This window comes from Aptenodytes forsteri, unplaced genomic scaffold (genome assembly GCF_000699145.1).
Source record: "Aptenodytes forsteri isolate BGI_AS27 unplaced genomic scaffold, ASM69914v1 Scaffold62, whole genome shotgun sequence".
NCBI lineage: Eukaryota > Metazoa > Chordata > Aves > Sphenisciformes > Spheniscidae > Aptenodytes > Aptenodytes forsteri.
This window is the reverse complement of record NW_008794595.1, coordinates 2,889,146-2,907,188: the sequence shown is the minus strand read 5'-3', so window position 1 is coordinate 2,907,188 and position 18,043 is coordinate 2,889,146. Positions and strand designations below refer to the sequence as shown.

Here is an 18,043-nt window from a genome sequence, read left to right as displayed (position 1 = left end):
TGAATTACTCAATAAAAGGGAAGCTAGCCCCCATTTCACTTTTTCCTTATGGCTATTTCTACAATCTTTCCATTAGCATACCTCACATATTATTTGGCAAGTAATCAGATTAAGCTAACATGGCTGCAGCAGAGACTGGTTTTAAAAAAACCCCGAACAACAAAAAAACAAGTCCTCTGTACAAACTGTCACAGCTGATTTTCATGAATGCACAAATTCCAGTGAATTTTTTCTTTTGCTTAAACATAGTGCTCTTAGCTGTTCCAGTGGTTCTGTATACTACCACAAAAGAGTCTCACTGTAGAGAGACCAAATTACCATCATTAAATTTTCATCTGCATATGAAAGCATGGAAGGAGAGAGACAGAGAGTGATTGGGGAATATATTGTACATTGCAATATTCTAATTTTTTGTCTTTTTTAGCTTCAGGGATGGAGCTGTCTATCTGAAGAGGACTCTGCCCAAATATTTGTATTCTCCAAGCTCATTCTGCTAAAGACTGTGGTGTTACAACTGCATCCTTTTCAGAATGGCTGAGAAGGCTCCACCAGGGATCAACAAAAAAACTTCAAGGTCTACCCTTTCTCTGCCTCCAGAACCAGTGGAGATCATTAGGAGCAAAGCCTGCTCGCGGAGAGTTAAAATAAATGTCGGTGGGCTCAACCATGAAGTGCTGTGGAGGACTTTGGACAGACTTCCAAGGACACGATTAGGAAAGCTCAGAGACTGCAATACTCATGAATCTCTGCTAGAAGTATGTGATGACTATAATCTAAATGAAAACGAATATTTTTTTGATCGACACCCAGGGGCTTTCACTTCCATTTTGAATTTCTACAGGACAGGGAAACTACATATGATGGAAGAAATGTGTGCTCTTTCTTTTGGCCAGGAGCTTGATTACTGGGGGATTGATGAGATATATTTAGAATCTTGCTGCCAGGCAAGATACCATCAAAAGAAAGAGCAGATGAATGAAGAGCTGAGGAGAGAGGCAGAGACAATGCGAGAGAGAGAAGGGGAAGAGTTTGATAATACCTGCTGCGCAGAGAAAAGGAAGAAGCTGTGGGACTTGCTGGAGAAACCCAACTCATCTGTGGCAGCAAAGGTAGGATAAACAGTGTGCTTAACGCAAAGACAGTAGAAAATGGTTTCATGACCCATGTACCTGACATGCATGAATCAACAACTTTCACTAAAATATTTAGAGAAAAGAAGAATCTAAAAATCTACGTATCATGAAGTGAATACACCCAAATCTGTCCTAAAACCCTCTGAAATCAGCAGAAGGAATCCTGTTGACTTCAGTTGATTTTAGGCAACTGCTACGCTTTACTTTTGTTGTATATAATGAGAAACATCTGTGTGATTTTTAATGGACTTCACATTAAACTCTTCGATGAAAGTACAGCCAGAGAAGACTACCTACTTTTTTTGTTAGAAAAGCATTTGGTTATGAGAAACATATGTTTCAGTATTGCTACTTGTCCTATTACAGGCATTGCATAGGTGTGGTATCAGTGTCTCATAAGGTGTGCTGGGTAGGTTATCAAAGAATAGCGTCAAGAGCCACTGTCTGGCGTGGTTTTATATTGGGCAAGGATTGCAGTATGTTTTCCCTTATACTACATTTTTGCGATCAAGAATTTGAGTGTTCGGTATAAAAGTATTCCAATATTAAAGCATATATGTACACATACATATATATTTGTATGTATGCATGTATATAAACAAGTATATATTATATACATACATATGTATATATGTAAAATTTGTATATATTCAGGCAGAAATGAGGAAGCATTCAGTTGAAGCCTTGATCCAGTACTGCTGTCTTCTAACAGGCAAACTAGCAAAAGTCTCACTGATACAGTGGAAAAGTTTACCCTTGTTAGGGAAGCGGGACTGCACACACAGATGTTGGTACTGCTATTTAAAAGAAAGATTTTCTTGCTTCTTGAGGAACTTCAGTGTTCTATTTGTGATGTGAGGTACTATTTAATGTGAGGAAAATTGTGGAAGCTTGTCTCCAGTTTGAACCACTCAGAGCGAAAATGTTCAGTGTTTAGATGTTCATGTTAAGCTTAACTGTGGCTTTATTTTCTTTTGTTGTTGATTTGTTACTGGATGCAACGCCGTTGGACTAAGGTAAGTATTAAAATATGATGGTGGAATGGACAAAAACCAGACTCCTGGCAAAGATTTTTCTTGCAATAGCAACTTCTCACTATTGAGGTGCAATACACAATTTTTTTTATTTTAATTTTTCATTGTGGGCTGCCTAACTGTTTAAGCAAGGACTTACTTTTGTAAAAGAATTATTTATCGTGCCAGAATATAAGGTTCATAACTAGAATAAAAGCTTATAAAAGAAAAAAGAAGGCATTCAGAATATTTTAGAAAATGATATGAATACATTTTCTGCTTCTGAGATACATATTCTGGGCCATATGTTCCTCTCCAGGAGAAGGAGCAGAGGGGAAGCAGATGCGCTTAAATTGTGCCAAAAAGGGTTCAGGGAGGCCGTGTTACACACCGCGATCCCCTGGTACAAGCTAGCATCCATCAGCCCCCCCCAGCACTTTTGTGACACAGCCACTACACAGCCTGCAGGAGTCAGGGACCAGCTTCTCAGTCCTGCACGGCTTGAAACATTGCTGATGTGGTCTGTAACACACCTCTCCTCCTCCCGGACGCGGGCCGGAGGAGCTCCTCCTGGAGCCACATGGCTGGGACACGCTGCGCATGAGCTGGGAGATGGTCCGGCCATAGGCACTGCCTCAGTTGCATCCCACACCATACCCGGCAGGCTGATTTGAGGGGAGAGAAAACCCATGTGTGTGTTTGTGTAATCTTTTCTCATTTTCTTTTTTAACATACAGAAGAAGACTATTGCCTACAGGGCTTGAGACACATGCTTAATTAGCGTTTTCCTAAGACTAGGTAGGAGTCAAGACAGTAAGACGGACCAGATGAATAGGGTGAAACTAAAATACTGATTCTTAGGTTCTTTGCCTATGACTGATTAGGATTTGATCATTCTTTTGCTTGGTGGATGTAGGAAATATAGGACGGTTAAACTTGCATGAGTGCTTGCCATTGACCCAACTCTTTTCATGACTTAGCAGTGCCCTGTCATGGATTTTCTTGAAAGGAGTAAGGCCAACTCTGAGCTTTTAAGAAAATCCCCCTTTGGCCACCCAGGCCAGATTTCTCCTCAGGTTTTGCAAATGAAAGTGGCCATTTCTTTAATTATTTTTTACCTTTTTATTTCCCTTTTCCCTCATCTCCTGGTTTGACTGAATGTTATAGTTCTATGCTTTCTTGCTACAGGGAGTTTCACATTGCATTTGTATACACGTTGCAATAGTTTTCATTATTTCAATTGCCTTCTGTCTAAATTAATGCCATTTGATGTGATTTCTGTGATTCTAGCAGCTGGAAGTCACCGTATTACATGTACTCGGTTTCTCTTTCTAGCGACCCTCAGTCTGTAAATATATATATGAGCCAAAATTATAGTCAGATACACCCATGGCATCTCCAAGACAGCTGTAGAAACTTGGCTGAATGACATGAAGGAGAGCAAAAACTGCTACAGCACATTCAGACTTGGGGAACATAAGCAAACAAGCAGAGTTGTATGTAGAACAAGATACGCTGGAATCAGTTGGATGTACTTCCAAACAGTCTGGAGCCATCAGAGACTGTGTTAGGCTCTGTGGCAAGGTTTTATCTGAATGTTTGGATAACATCACTTTCGGATTTCTCGTCTTTTGTTCCGTTATGGGCCAAGTTGCTAGTTTGTCCTGAAACAAGAGGCAGAACCATCTTCTTTCCTCTGTAGGAGTAGAAAGGATGGTGGGATTTCGAGAATGGAAAGTTGGGAACCAGATGAGGAAATATTACCGTGAAGCCTCGAATTCAAATGTTTGCTCCCTTTCAAACTTCTATCGAAAGAGATTAAACCATGTCAATGTGCATAGCTATCCTACAGATGCCTTTTCAATCATTCAGATCCTGCGTAGCACCCAAGCAGTTGACAGAACAGTTTGCTTTTTAATCCCTTTCACATAAAAGATTAGGAATGAGAGATAAACACTCAGGTGTGATTTTGGTATGTGGCTGTGTCTTGCCACTTCTTGATTCTGCTAAGGTCCCTTCTAGGTCTCATCCAAAGCTTACTGAATTATGGGGGAGTCCCACTTTGGGTTAGGCATCTCAGGACAAATCCTGCTCCTTTCGAGGTAAACGACAGCGTGCCATTGACTTCACTTACAGCAAGGTGAGACACAACAAGGTGACAGTGTATGAAGAGTGGTACTTTACAGGTTCTGTGACAATAAATAAGAGAGAGCAAGAAGTATGTGTGGCAAGAAATTAAAACTATGGTTAGCTAGTAAGAAAGAAATACTATAGGTCAAGTACTGTTGCACAATACAGGCACACTTTGCTATGTGAGTTTTTTTAATTTTAGTAAATGCAGGCATGCACCTCATCTTAGTCACCAATGAGTATCTTCTAGGCACAGCAGTTCTTGCTTAGTCCTCACCTCAGCAAAGCTCTCTGTGAATTCAGTAGAGATTTTAACTGAGGAATACAGGATTTGCCTCCATTTTCCCATGTTCTCATTCATAAGCTTTTTAAGTAGAATTAAGACAAAGACTTCCAGAAGTTCGGCCATTTCAGACATGCACAGTGATATGAAATGAGAAGCAGTGCCGGGAATTAGGAAGAATGGTAATTTTGTGTGTTCTACATCCCAGAGAAGTCCCAAAGTCTGGTCCCCAAGCCACAGAGTTTCACAGGAGTCTGGCATTATTTGATTCCAGAGTAACATCTGAGTTTTAAGACCAGGCATTTAATTATACTTATTGTGTAACCAGTATTTTGTGAAAACTCCATTTGAAAAAAGTTATTTTACCAATGCATAGTGAAGCAAAACCAAAACCTAGTTTGAAACTTTATGGCAAAGAGGTCTGAAACAGAATAGACCTTCTCCAGAGTGGGGTCATGGTACATCCATTTTTCTCATGAAAAGTCTTGTCTTTCACCTTGGAGTTTTTGGCTGGGAAGTAAAAAAAGTCATAATATGGTCTTCTAATTACGGTTTCTGGACCTATAACAGCTTCCTTAGAGCAGTAGCAACTCTGTCCAACAGTAGTATGAAAGTATACCATCAGTAGTATGAAAGTCCTCAACAGATACCAGAATGAGCATTGATTTCAGTGGATGTGAATTGACTACAGCTGGACATCATAGGTGCTTACAGTTCAGCACCTTGCTGAACTGGGATATTAAGGATGAACCTAGCTGAGCTGATGCCTTTTTAACTACGTCTATGTTATCTTGTTCTGTGCAGTACGCTTAAAATCAGAGGAGCCTTACTTTGGAACGACTGTGAATCAAACCAACCCATAAATTTAATGTTTCTTTCAAAGTGTTAATGCAGGAGCTCTTCCTTTCATTCTTGTTTATAGAATGTTTATAGCCTGGTTCTTTTCTCACACTTGTTTTATATTGATGAAACTCATTTGGACTAAATCCTAAATAAATAGGGAATGTTTCTAGTGCAGATGATCTACTATAAATAGAGAGTGAATGAGGTCAGAAATAAGTGGAATATCTAGGAGCAATGGAGAGCCTATGTCTGCCCAAAGATACTGACTCAATCGCCTTTCATCTACAAGAGTATTTTAAGTACCTTACAGTAATGTTATCAATAAATATCACTCAGATTTTCCATTTGGTATTTTATATCACAGGTTGGCCCTCTGGATACGAATAGAGAGTAATTGCTTGGGATTGATTCTACAGGTCTTTCTTGTGCAAGTCATTATTTCTCACATAAATATTTCCTTAAAGCTCAGCGTGACTATTAACTGATCAGGTATAAAAGGTAGTATAAATAAGTTAAGTCATTAAAAACATTACTAGTCAGTCACACGCTGTCCTTGATTTTTCGCATAACCCCTGTTGATGTACATACACAGAAGGGTAAAATATTGGCCTTTGTGGCTCTGCAGCATGGGGTTTACCTTCTTTAAAGTGATGTGAAACCTGATGAGGTTGAAAGTGTTCTCTGTTAAGTCTGTTTGTCTCACTGCATGGCTCATTTATCTTTATTGTATTTTGTTGATTTCTTTTTTCTTGGGCTTTGTTTTCTGGTTGTTTTTTTTTTTTCTTTGCATTACTGATTGTAACATGAGTATTCCTCCTTTGTGAAAAGCACGGTAATTTATCAGCTAACTAGTGGATTGTGGATTACAGAAGGTATAATTATCCCAAGCCTGACTGGAAATCATGAGGAGTTTGTGTGCTGCATTCAGTAACTGATCCCCTAGGTGAAAAAATTCCTCTGGGGAAAAAAAAAAAAGCATGAAAGAGGAGATTCAGGCCACTGATATTTATTTAGCTACCAGGTGCATTATGGCTAGGCTTGCTACAGTGACTTGCCAAGAGAGGACACACCTATTATACGTTAGGGGCCTGATTCTTATTTTCCGTAAGTCTGTTTTATATGTAATTCACGCTGACTCTCATGACTATTTAGACTTTGTAGAGCAGCTTAAGAGTGGTCTTGGGGTAAGTACAAATTAGCAGTCATTATCCATGACTTCAGAACAGAGGTGAGTGTGATGTAAGACATTTCAGTATTCCTTTGCAAGTCCTTGTAAATTATCTCCGCCTGTCACACAGTGTTCATTCAGGGGCGAATCCTAATTAATGGTACACTACTGGTTCTTTTGGGGTTGAAGGTCACATCATATATGCTCAGAGGACTTTTAGCTGGTTGGTTGTATTGCAAAGAAGAGCTATCACACATAAGAAAGGTGTCTGTCAACAGCTGAATGTTTGCACTAAGAATATTAAAGTGTTCAAGTGAAAGAAATACTTTTTCTTATGTTTACATCCTTTGTTATGTTATATGAACAAAACACTTTTCTTGCTTATGTCCTCTTCTCAGTTTCGGTTTACATGTTCTGTGTTATCCTGATTTTGTTAACGTTTGTCCCTACAAAAGCTTATATTCTCTGTGCTTTCCCATCTAACTGTAGACCAAGGATGAAGGTGACAGAGAGTTAAGACTGTCTCTTTTTTAAAGTGTGAGGAATGGCTTTTGTACTATGTTAATTCCCACAAGTTTTTGTATTGTATATAGTATACCTCAGAGCATAATAACATTCATTGAAGGTAAGTGGTGTTTTCTAGCTGATGTGCGAGTTGAACTTCTGTTTGACCTCTGGTTTCAACTTATTTGGGGGGGGGAATCCTCTTATGAGCCTTTATCTGAATGCACTACCAGGAATGTTACAGTTTGCATTGTCACTCCCAATAGTTTAAAGACAAATGGCTGCTGAAACTAAGTTATGGTAAAGCACAGAGGATGGTCACTGGTAATAAATATTTATCTTCATCTCACTATCGTTTCTGGCCAGGACACTTATTACCACTCTTTGCTTTTAAGGTGAAGTTATTTTTTGTGCCAAATGATAAAAGTCAGTCAATGTGACTGTAAGACAAAGAGATTATATTTGATTCTAGTAATTCATATTTAATAACTAAAGTGTTTTAATGTCTTGAAAGATAAGTGAATATATTGTTTTTTCAATAGATATTACATCAAGGAACACAGTAGACTGGCAGTAGTTAATTGATTTTGTTTTAAGAGCTTGTGTATGCTCACTGCTGAGTTGGTCATTAAAAGATTATTTACCTTCTTTATACTTCTTATATGAAGTATCATGTAACCCATGATTCAGCATTTTTGGTCAGCCTAAGTATCATGGGAATAGAGCTACCATCTGATCTGTCTTGCTCCGGAGGTGTTTAATACCTGTTACACACAGGTTCCCTCCAGCCCTGAGATCTTATCTGTGGTGTGCTGAAAGGTCTTGCTGTAAACTCATTAAAAGAACTTACTAAAAAGTACTATTGGAATAAAATGAGTAAAACGTCCTTTGAACTGACCTGTTTATTGTTGACACTTAACTCCCAGTAAATCAGATGCTTAAATTTTGGAAGCAGTGCCAGGGGCGAAGATGCAGTGAGTCATACTCAGAGAGTCTATCGCTGGCTTCAAGCACTGGCGCCAGGGAATATCCCCGTTCATTGTATGAACAGAGGGAAGGGATCTTTCCTTCCTGGAGCTATGAGAAGGGGCTTCACTGGCTCTGGTTTCATGGATACATTAAGGAAAATTAAAGAGGATTCATGATGAGTCTTGTTAAAGGGGGAAAAAAAGGCAAGAATAATTATTTTAAAAATTGGGGAAATCCATTCTCTGTATTTGGAAATAAGATCTAATTGGTAACGTTTTGCACACGACTAGAGTGTGCCTGTACTTGTGAAACCATTCACAGAATCACACAGTAGCTCTTGCAAAGAGAAGCGTGCTAGGATTTAGAATATATGAGATTACAGTGAATTACCAGCAGGTACAATCTGCATGAGAACAGCTATCCTGTGCCGTAATGGATAGAGAACATTATTCCAATTTACCCCAGCCCCATGTGTCCTTCTTAAGTTAGGAGAGCAATTTAACTCTACGATGACTGCTTTTTTTACCACTGCTCATAGCCTTTTTTTTATAGCTGTTGCCATAAATTGAGTAGAGACCAGCAGCAATTGCATATACCTTTTAAAATATGTACTGCAGTATTTCTGGTTAGGATGATAATGTTTTGTGCATTACGGCATGCTCCTCAGTAACATCAGAGGCATCTCGCGAGCTGGATTTTCAGCTGTGACATGTCACTTAAGCTGTGTCATGCCTGAGTGGACAGACCAGGGTGTTGTGCCTTTCCCTTCACCCAGAGGCAGATCATATCTCCTAAAAATGTTGCATTTCCGTTTGGTGTTTTCATAAGCAGCTGCCAGTGCATTGTCTTCTCTCACATAAGATATTTGGAAACAATCAGATGTCAGGGAGCTACACTAATAAATTAAATGATGTGAAGGTGATGTTGTTTGAAGGATTATCCAGACCAAATCTGTTGGAAACAAAGGGCTGCACTTACTGTCTGGATGAACAGGCTCCATCTTGCTTTTTTAAAGCCGAGAACATAAGAAATCTATGTGATAACCTGCAAACTGGCCTTTCTGTTTGAGTCTCTGATTTTGTTGCAGGATGTAGAAGAGCAAAAAACTGCTCCCAACTGACCAGGAAGCCAAAGAGATTTCCGCATGTTACTTATTTCAGAAAAAAAACATGGTATTTATCATGACATATGGCAGACTCATGAGTTTTCTATTTGATGAAGATATGTGAATATTGGACGCATAGCACTGAACCCTAGGTCCTTTGAGGGAATATTGAGAACAAGCATGTGACACTGGCACAGCTGTTTCAAAGTGACTTTGAGATCAAAAAAGTATTCTAGTAAAATCTTTTTATGAAGCCACCACAATCTGCTCTTTACATGCCTTGGTAACTCTCTCTTTGGGGAGGCATGCAATAAGGGCAGGTTTTCAGGTGGGATAAGTAAGTGTATTTCCATTTAAGTGTATTTGATTTGCACCGGTTGGGACCCAGACAAGAGCCCTACATTTGAAGTTGTGTGGTTAAGTGTACAGTATCCTTTCCATGTGAATGTTATGGCATTATGAGTGAGTGAATACCTGTACTCCACATACCATACCTGAGACAGGCCTTCTAGTGTTTTTGAGCAACAGTGGAAAGGGGCAAGTTGTCTTTGAAAAGCACACTTAGACACTGTAACCATTAAGTCTACATATTAACGAACAAGCCCTTATTTCCAAAAAGTGTATTTGGTGGTGTTGGAGCATATCCTATGTGTAAGTATATATAATATTGACAAATGAGCCTTTTTTTTAACTCATAATATTGCACAATGAGAAGATGTGTGAGGTGGTGGAGGCAATGAGACCAGTAGTTTTCTCTCGGTTCTTAAGCTCCTATAAACTGCCTGAATCATATTTGCTGAATTTTCAAGTCATCTTGTAGCTACTTATTATGAATATTCATACAGGATTTCTTCTACAATGTAGGGGAAGGCAGGAGACAGAACACGGGATGCAAACCTGGTCTGTGGAAATTTTTATCTGAATGACAAGGTGAACTCCTGAGCTTGGGCAAGTCTTACCTGATCTTTGAGGCTCAGGTTCATTCCTCATTGAGAACCTTTTATGCCTGCTGCTTGTGGGAAATGCTATTGTGTTCCCCTAAGCTCCTGCCTAAAAACTGGCACTTCATTGGACTAATAAAAAAACCTTCTAGGATTATCTAAGCTTTTCTGTTCTAGCCTCTAAAAGCCAAGTTAAATAAAAGTCCAACAGGAGCAAAGTTCTTCACAAAACAGCTCTTAAAGGGAGATGTTCTTTTTGCCAAGGGCATAATAAGCTTCACTGCAGAAGGCACTTTTGTTATCTCGAGTTGAGTGTCTTCACTCATCTTTCATTGGGTCACTCCTGATGCAACCGCAAGGGTTAGACATTGCTTTAAATAGCTCAGGTATGGCACATGCCAGAACTATCCCAAGGACAGCCAAGTTGCAGTGACAGTTTCGGGTGTCCCTGGCCACTTACAGAATGCCCCATTGGAAGGGGTGGCTGCTGGCATGCTTTGGGACAGTCCAGCTTGCCTTGATTTAATGTATTGTTAGAGATGGTATTTTTGGTGAACTCCTGAGATGGTTCCATTTTTTGTACTTCTTCAGTCAGTCAGGTTTCTGTGACAGACAACAATGGCATCAAGTTTTGTTTACAAATTCACGTTCACGTAGGTTTTTTCCCCAAGCACTGTAATCTCTTTTTGGATTGCTTACTGAAGGCTCCTCAGGTGACCTGTCTTTTCTGCTTTACTGAAACATCTACCATTGTGTTTGGCTTTGCGGGAGGTTTTTCTGGAGAACAGTGGATATTGATAAATTAAAGTAGTTAAGGTAGTTCTTTTGCAGACTGCAGGAGATCATCTAAAAGTGTTACAGGCTTGTTCTGAGAAGAACTGTGAACTCATTTCCATTTCTGTTATTTTCACAAAGCCTTTATACTTTCCTATATTATCTTTTAAACATTTTGATATAAATTCTTTTGTGAAGTTAAATGCCATTTGAAAAAACTGTTCCAAAAGTATCTTGGTCTGTGGTCTATGTATGTATGCAAATACATTTTGTGAGATTATAGCACAGGAAAACTTGGCTAATGCCCCTGAATTCTGTTGAAACACTGGCATTGACTTCAAAGCGCTTTAGACCATTCCTACCAGTATTCAGCACAAAAAGGCAAAACACCTAATATGAAAAGAGAACACAGGTATATGGTCAGTCCTGTTTGACTGAACCCTACAGCCTTTTTTAGAATTCAAGCAGGAGGGACAAATGACTTAGACATTATTTAGAGCTGAGGCTGTAAGTTCGAGCTGTATCTGATCAGAAGTGTGTTCTGTACGTAGCAGCCCTTCAGACCAGCATGGTACAGTTTAGTCTCTTTACTGGCAATACATAAGGTAATTGCAGGAATTGCAAGCACTTGCAATACCGTGGCAGGAATTATAACTAGCCACTTCTGTATCTCCAACTCAGATAGCTGGAAACCCACTTAAAGCTCTGGGGATGGGTAGGCCATGCTCATGAATCCAAAATGAGGACCAAAAGCCTGGAGTCATTCTGAGATGCTTCTACTGTTTTCCCCTGTGTCCTGGCAGAACACTTAATAACCCTTCACACTGAGCACAGGTGGCTTCTCATGTCTTTCCTTTGACCCATGACCTCCATGTGGTCAGTATTTTTTTTTCATCTTATGATTCAAGATTTTCTATGTCATTTTACAGTCTGTTACCTAACTGCAGGTCTGTGCAGTGTAATTTGCTGTGTTTGGTGGTGTTTAGCTGAGGTCAGGAGGGTGGCATCAGGTCCATGAGAGAGCTGGTTCCTCAGGAGGTAAGCCATGAGGTTGAAGGTCCTGTGGATCACCCTGATGAGCAACTTGTGTGTTGGGAAGAAAGAGGATGCTTCTCCAGACAGGATTAGAAACCTAGAGTGGTGTTCTGTTACTTTAATAAATGATACATGAAGGCTTGAACTTGTTGACAGAAGTATGGTGTGGTTTCATGCTAGAGTGAAGTTCATTATGAAAGACATTATAATCTGAGAAAAGTCCCAGTTATTTTTGACAAGAAATAGAATAAGAAATCCCTACACTTCTACTGTTTATTCTGTCAAAGGTCAATAAATGATATGGGAAACAAAGCTGAACAGAGCTGACCAATTGTTTTAGAAGGTATACAAGCTAAATCTTGTGAACTGAATGCTAAGTAATAGTTTCTCTGGGTCTTTAAAATGTTTTTTTAAGTTGACTTAAAAGTGGATTTTTCAAATAGTAAAACAAAGGGAAAAGAAACTTTGTAAGTTGATTTATAAGGCCACTGGAGTGGCCTGTTAGGAAATTGCAGGGAGAGAGGTGTAAATGCTTGCCGTTTCTCTTCGTGTGTCAGTTAATAGGCATAGTTGTTAGGGGATAGATTAGATGCAGTTATTGGTGAAAAAGTCTCCCTGTCCCCCTAGCTGAATATTAGGACATCCTAGTGAGCACTCAGAAATGAAACATTTTCACCACAAATATTTTCACTCCACCAACTCTGGTAGTGGATGTGTGTCCTGGTCCCATTTTAGCCTTATGCACTGAGTTTCCTGCTTCTCCTCATGACTGTATTTTCATAAGAGGAGGTGGGTGCACCATGAAAAATGAACTGAGGAATCTCCCCCAGAGAAGAAAACAAAGATGTGAAGTTCTGAAAACCCAGTAGATAAGAACAAATGAATGAACAAAAGAAAGAGAGAAAGAGAGAGAGAGAGAAAGAGAGAAAGAAAGAGAGAAAGAAAGAGAGGAAGAAAGAAAGACAGAGAGAAAGAGAGAAAGAAAGAAAGAGAGAGAGAAAGAGAGAAAGAAAGAAAGAGAGAAAGAAAGAGAGGAAGAAAGAAAGACAGAGAGAAAGAGAGAAAGAAAGAAAGAGAGAAAGAAAGAGAGGAAGAAAGAAAGACAGAGAGAAAGAGAGAAAGAGAGAAAGAGAGAGAGAGAGAAAGAGAGAAAGAAAGAGAGAAAGAAAGAGAGGAAGAAAGAAAGACAGAGAGAAAGAGAGAAAGAGAGAAAGAAAGAGAGGAAGAAAGAAAGACAGAGAGAAAGAGAGAAAGAGAGAAAGAAAGAAAGAGAGAGAGAAAGAGAGAAAGAGAGAAAGAAAGAAAGAAAGAAAGAAGATACTTTTAATAGAAAACAACTTGTTTAGCTAAAAAAATATCCATAGCAAATTTCAACCAGCCCGAAGTCTGCTTCAATGGTCAAATAATTCACATTTGTTATGGTTCTGTTTGGCCATTTTTAAGTGGGAAAATTCAGCCCAGTATCACAGACATAGAGATAGGGGCAATTTCTTAATTGCTAGTGGCATTTAGTTTCTTATGGTAAATTTTGTATTTTATAAGTACTTTTGCTAGCCAACATTTGACCCTCGGGTCAATCCTTATACATGCTTCAGTGAATCTGATACTAATGTATTGTAATCCAAATTTTAGGTTGATATATTCTGCTGCCCGATGGTGAGGTTGGTGTGCATGGATTTCATTCTAAACTACATGTGGAAAATTAACCCAAGATGCTGTAGCTGCTGCAGTAACAGTGAAATGGTGAATAATTCCTCTTAGCTTTTCAGTAGTTTCTTCAGTCTGTTGAATTCAGGAAGAATCAATGCAGTTTGTTACGTACTCGTATGTGTAGTTTTTGATGAAATAAGTATGTTGAAGAGAGAGGTTTTTAACTAGAGTAGCTAACCGGAGATGCAAGATCTTGGACTGAAGGCTAATCTGCTTGATGAGTGTATTATAGAGAGAATAGATGAGGGTTAGATGTGCTCTTTAGGAAGCATTCTTAGTACTTGTTAACACCAGCGGTGATGGAATGGCGGGACAAGTCTTATTACAATATTGTGTCGCTGATGTTAGTAATGCCTGTATGGAGAATAAACTCTTCTGAAATACTTCTCTTTTCTTTTCTGAAAGCAAACGAATTTCCTTTGAAGAGAGCTGGTGTGTCTAACTCACAGGTGTCCTTCCCTCTCAGACTGATTTCTGTCATTGGAAAATGAATTTTTTAGTTTAGGGGGTATGAAATTGAAAGCATAAGCCTAATCTTGGAAATATCCATTATTGCACTGAATCCCTAATAACGTGTCTGATACCTTTCAGCAAAACCGCATTCACATTAATGTAACTTCAGCATTTATAACTCCAGCATCATCTGTTTTCTTCCTAATTTGATTAAAAACAAAACCCAACCCTTACCTAAGGCTGCGTTCCTGAGAAGGAGGCTGTGTGTGACAGAGAAGTGGTTAACAGAGCGCAGTTGCTAGCAGGGTTTTATTGCTGCCAATCTTTCACTGAGGCGTCCTCCCCCAGGGCTTCTCTGGAAAGGCACGGTGCAGCTGCGAAGGGCACTGTGCAGGCACAGATGTCTTCTGCTTGTGAAGTCAGGCTGAAAGTCGGCGTGCAAGCTGCGGGAGAGCCCGTGTCAGTCACTGCGAACAGGAGGCACAACTGTTTGTGCCTTTGCCCCCTCGCTTTTTAAAGGGAAGATGGGAAGAAAACCTTCAAAAGCTCTGAACCTTTCCTCATTTTCCAGTTATGTGAAAAGGAGTGTTATCCTTCAGGAACTAGGCTGAACTCAAGAGTGGTCCTGTCAGGAGGAGCAGTGCTTCAAAGGCATACGCTAACCCGGGGGTCCCTGTGGCAGATCAGTTTGCCTACAGGAGTACACATGGTAATCGTTCCTTGTTCTAACTGGGTGACGATGGATGGAAGCAGTTCTCTCCCGCACTTCCTCCACTGCTCTGTCATAGGCAAATAGCACTTACGGGCACAGAAGTGACACTGAACCTGCATAGAGGTACAGGAGTAAAACTCAAAAGAAGAATGGATGTTTTTAACTGGATTTCCCCTTTTCATTTCCTATGCCTGTATAAATACAGTTTTCTTTTCCCTATTATTCATGCATGAAGAAGTCAATTAGAAAGGAGTCAAGCAAAAACCCACAGTGCTGTCTTTCTGTTTTCTTAAGGTCTATATAGAATAAACTCACACTATTTTTACTATACTTGCTAAAATGTTTATTTTTTAATATTACCGTAACTGTTGTTTTAAAACTTCTCTAAAGTGAAACCTCCCCTCCAGAGGGATGTTCACCTAAGTCTTCTGAGGTGTTATAGCAGAAAGGCAAACACCCATTGGTTCTGGTGTGCGCTGCCGTAACATTGATCTAGCGTGTAAGAAAAAAAGAAGATACATTATTCAGTGGATGAAAAACCCTGATAAATTTATACAATTATGTCAAATACTTTGGCATTCATTGTTTGGTGAGTTGTCACAGATAAGGTAGATTTCCTAGGCTTAAGGGTGCTATTTTGAAACACAGTTGCTGTTAAAGGAGATTTACAGTACTCTAAAAGGATGGGAGTGAGATAGATCAAAATGAAGGCACAAAACACGGAGCCAGGTTGCGTCTGAACAGCAAAAGTAGTCTTTTCTTCCCCTTCCACGCAAAATCTGTAGTCACAGTTGTGCCAGTGAATGCTTTTTCTTTTGCACAGTAGTATCTCCAGTATAGTCCTTTGACCATAGGAAACCCTCCAGGCTAACAGGCTTGGTGATGTTGAGAGCTCAGCCTCTGCACAGCAGCTGGTGTTGCATGGAGCCTCGCCACAGAAAGGCACTGGGCAAGTTGAGGGTTGTACATGATGGCTTGCTTCTGGGGCAGCTAAGCTGCAGCCCATTTTGGAGACAAGCTGCCCTGGGGACGGAGCCGGGTGTCGGTGCTCTGGCTGGCTTGTCTTGTGTCAAAGGAAGGAAACCTGTATCAGCAGCAAGATGCATGTTGGTTGGAATAACACATGCAATTTAGATAACTGTGTTTGTATCCTGTATAAGTAACCTAATATTTGAGCTGTAAAGCTGACATTATTTCGTATGGTAAGGGTTCAAGAAAAACAGAACAGGCAGTCTAAGTCACCAGATAATTTCCCTAAGGCTAGAAGAGATCAGCAGAAAAGAAGACCAAGGACAAGGTAGGGAGTAAGAGAAAAATAGTCACCAAGTATCTAAATGTGCTGAAGTCCTCATGCATATTAGGGTTTTGACACCTAACAGCCATGGCAATATTACTCAATTCTTCTTAAAAATGCTTAGCTCGATATCTCATGTAACTGTTTTTATTGTCAGACCTTTTGGTCAAAAAGAGAAGGTAGTGGCCATATGATTTCATATGAAGGTTCTTCAGTTTGCCATGTCTTAATTTGTAGCACAGAACTTCAGCATAGTGACAGCCATCTACTGAAAGAGGAGGTCTGACGACTAACCTGCTTGTGAGTGAGAGTATTCCTTCTGTGAAAGCAAAGCAGTGTTTTCTCCAACTGTGTAGGACAGAATTTTAAACTAAGCAGGGGACCACTGAAGTTCCCTCATGTTTACTGACAGCTCGTGCGGACGTGTTAGGCATGTGCATATAAAAGTTACTGTGCAAAGTGAGGTGCTTTGCAGCTGTGCTAGGTCACATAAACATGTCACCACACCAGCCCAAAATCAAGGTACCCCAGAGAGGGGTATACGTTGTGCTTGAGAAAAATTTAATATGATATTGTCAGCTTTTTTGTTGTGTAAATCACTCCTAGTAAAGATTTAGCGTCACAAACTCACCTCTGGGGTGAAAACACATCTATTAAAGAAAGCATGAACATTTTATAGTATTTGGGGAGTAAAGTTAATGAGCCTTGCTTACAAATTAAATTCAGACAAGTAGAGGTATGTTCTCATCTGTCCCTAATGTCATTGTTTTAGTACTGAGTGCCTTGTAATATTGAGTGATTTGAGATTTACAGTCATTTGACAGAGCAGAGAAGCCCTGTTGTACCAATGTGGACCTGAGGTACACTGGAGATACTTTAAGGTCACACAGAAAGTCCATGACAAAGCAGGAAGCTGGATCCAAATCTTTCATGTCCTACACAGCCCCCTACATCTGGTCCATCTTTTCTTTCTGTGGAAATCTGGTCTTACATATTTTAGACTTAAGGCAGGCAGAGTTTATCCTCCCTTACCATTACTAATTAAATAATGTTATCATTTAATAATGCTGGCAGAGATTTTCAAGCTTACAAGCCTAAGGGACTCAGATGTCTTCTTTCTATTCCTTTTAATGGGAAATAAGCTATTTTAGCCAATATATTGTGCGTATATCTGTGTAACGGTGTACATGTCAGTTGATCCCAGAGTCTTTTGATATGTTTAGTTCAGTGCTATTGTTTAAAAGAAAATGTATAGATTACACTATACTTACGGAATTTAACTGCTACTTATCATAGTAACCATTTGCCTTTGATCAGATTTCTACAGCATAGCTTGAAAAGTAAATTAATATTTAATTTGAAGTCAATAAAAAAGACTTTGTGGGTGGGAAAACAAAAAGAAGTGCTAAGAGCAGAGATCAAAGAGTAAGAAAGTCTTCAGATGCATCCAGATTTTGCTTTAGATATTTATCCATATTCATTGATTCTTAATTCTGTCCTGGTCTTTTGGCTTGAAAATTCCTTTTCTTCGGTAAGTTGATGTGAAGCATCTCCTCTGAGACGCTGCAACCTGCCTACTCTTCCAGTATACTTTGGACAAGCTGAATTTATAATCAGTGCAGTAAGCTTCCTCCGGATTCTGAAATGGGTTGCAGGGCAAAAATTCCTAAGCTAATTCCATGTGGTCTACCCCAGGACTGGCAGCTGGATTGCTACATCACCCTTTGGTGCTACCCTCATATTAATTCACCTTGGTAAGAGGCAAGGCTCATTAATTTGGATGCAGGGCCATGCTGACAGCCTCAGTGTTGCTGTGCATTGCAGACGGACTAGCATGCTCAGTGATACTCGATTTCAGCACGAAGTTCCATCGTATCAGATCTGTGTCTTCCACATATTTTGTTTAACATGTTGTAAAAGAGAATCATAGAATCATAGAATCATAGAATCATCGAGGTTGGAAAAGACCTCTAAGA

General features: G+C 39.6%; 1 protein-coding gene across 1 annotated transcript in view; it reads left to right on the top strand.

Moving 5' to 3' along the window:
* Positions 1-530: 530 nt before the first annotated feature.
* Positions 531-18,043, top strand: part of KCNB2 (potassium voltage-gated channel subfamily B member 2) — a 192,577-nt gene continuing 175,064 nt past the window's right edge. The window contains exon 1 of the mRNA XM_009272651.2: positions 531-1,109. Within this exon, the coding sequence (XP_009270926.1) occupies positions 531-1,109 (579 nt within the window). The remainder of the gene's footprint in view (positions 1,110-18,043) is intronic.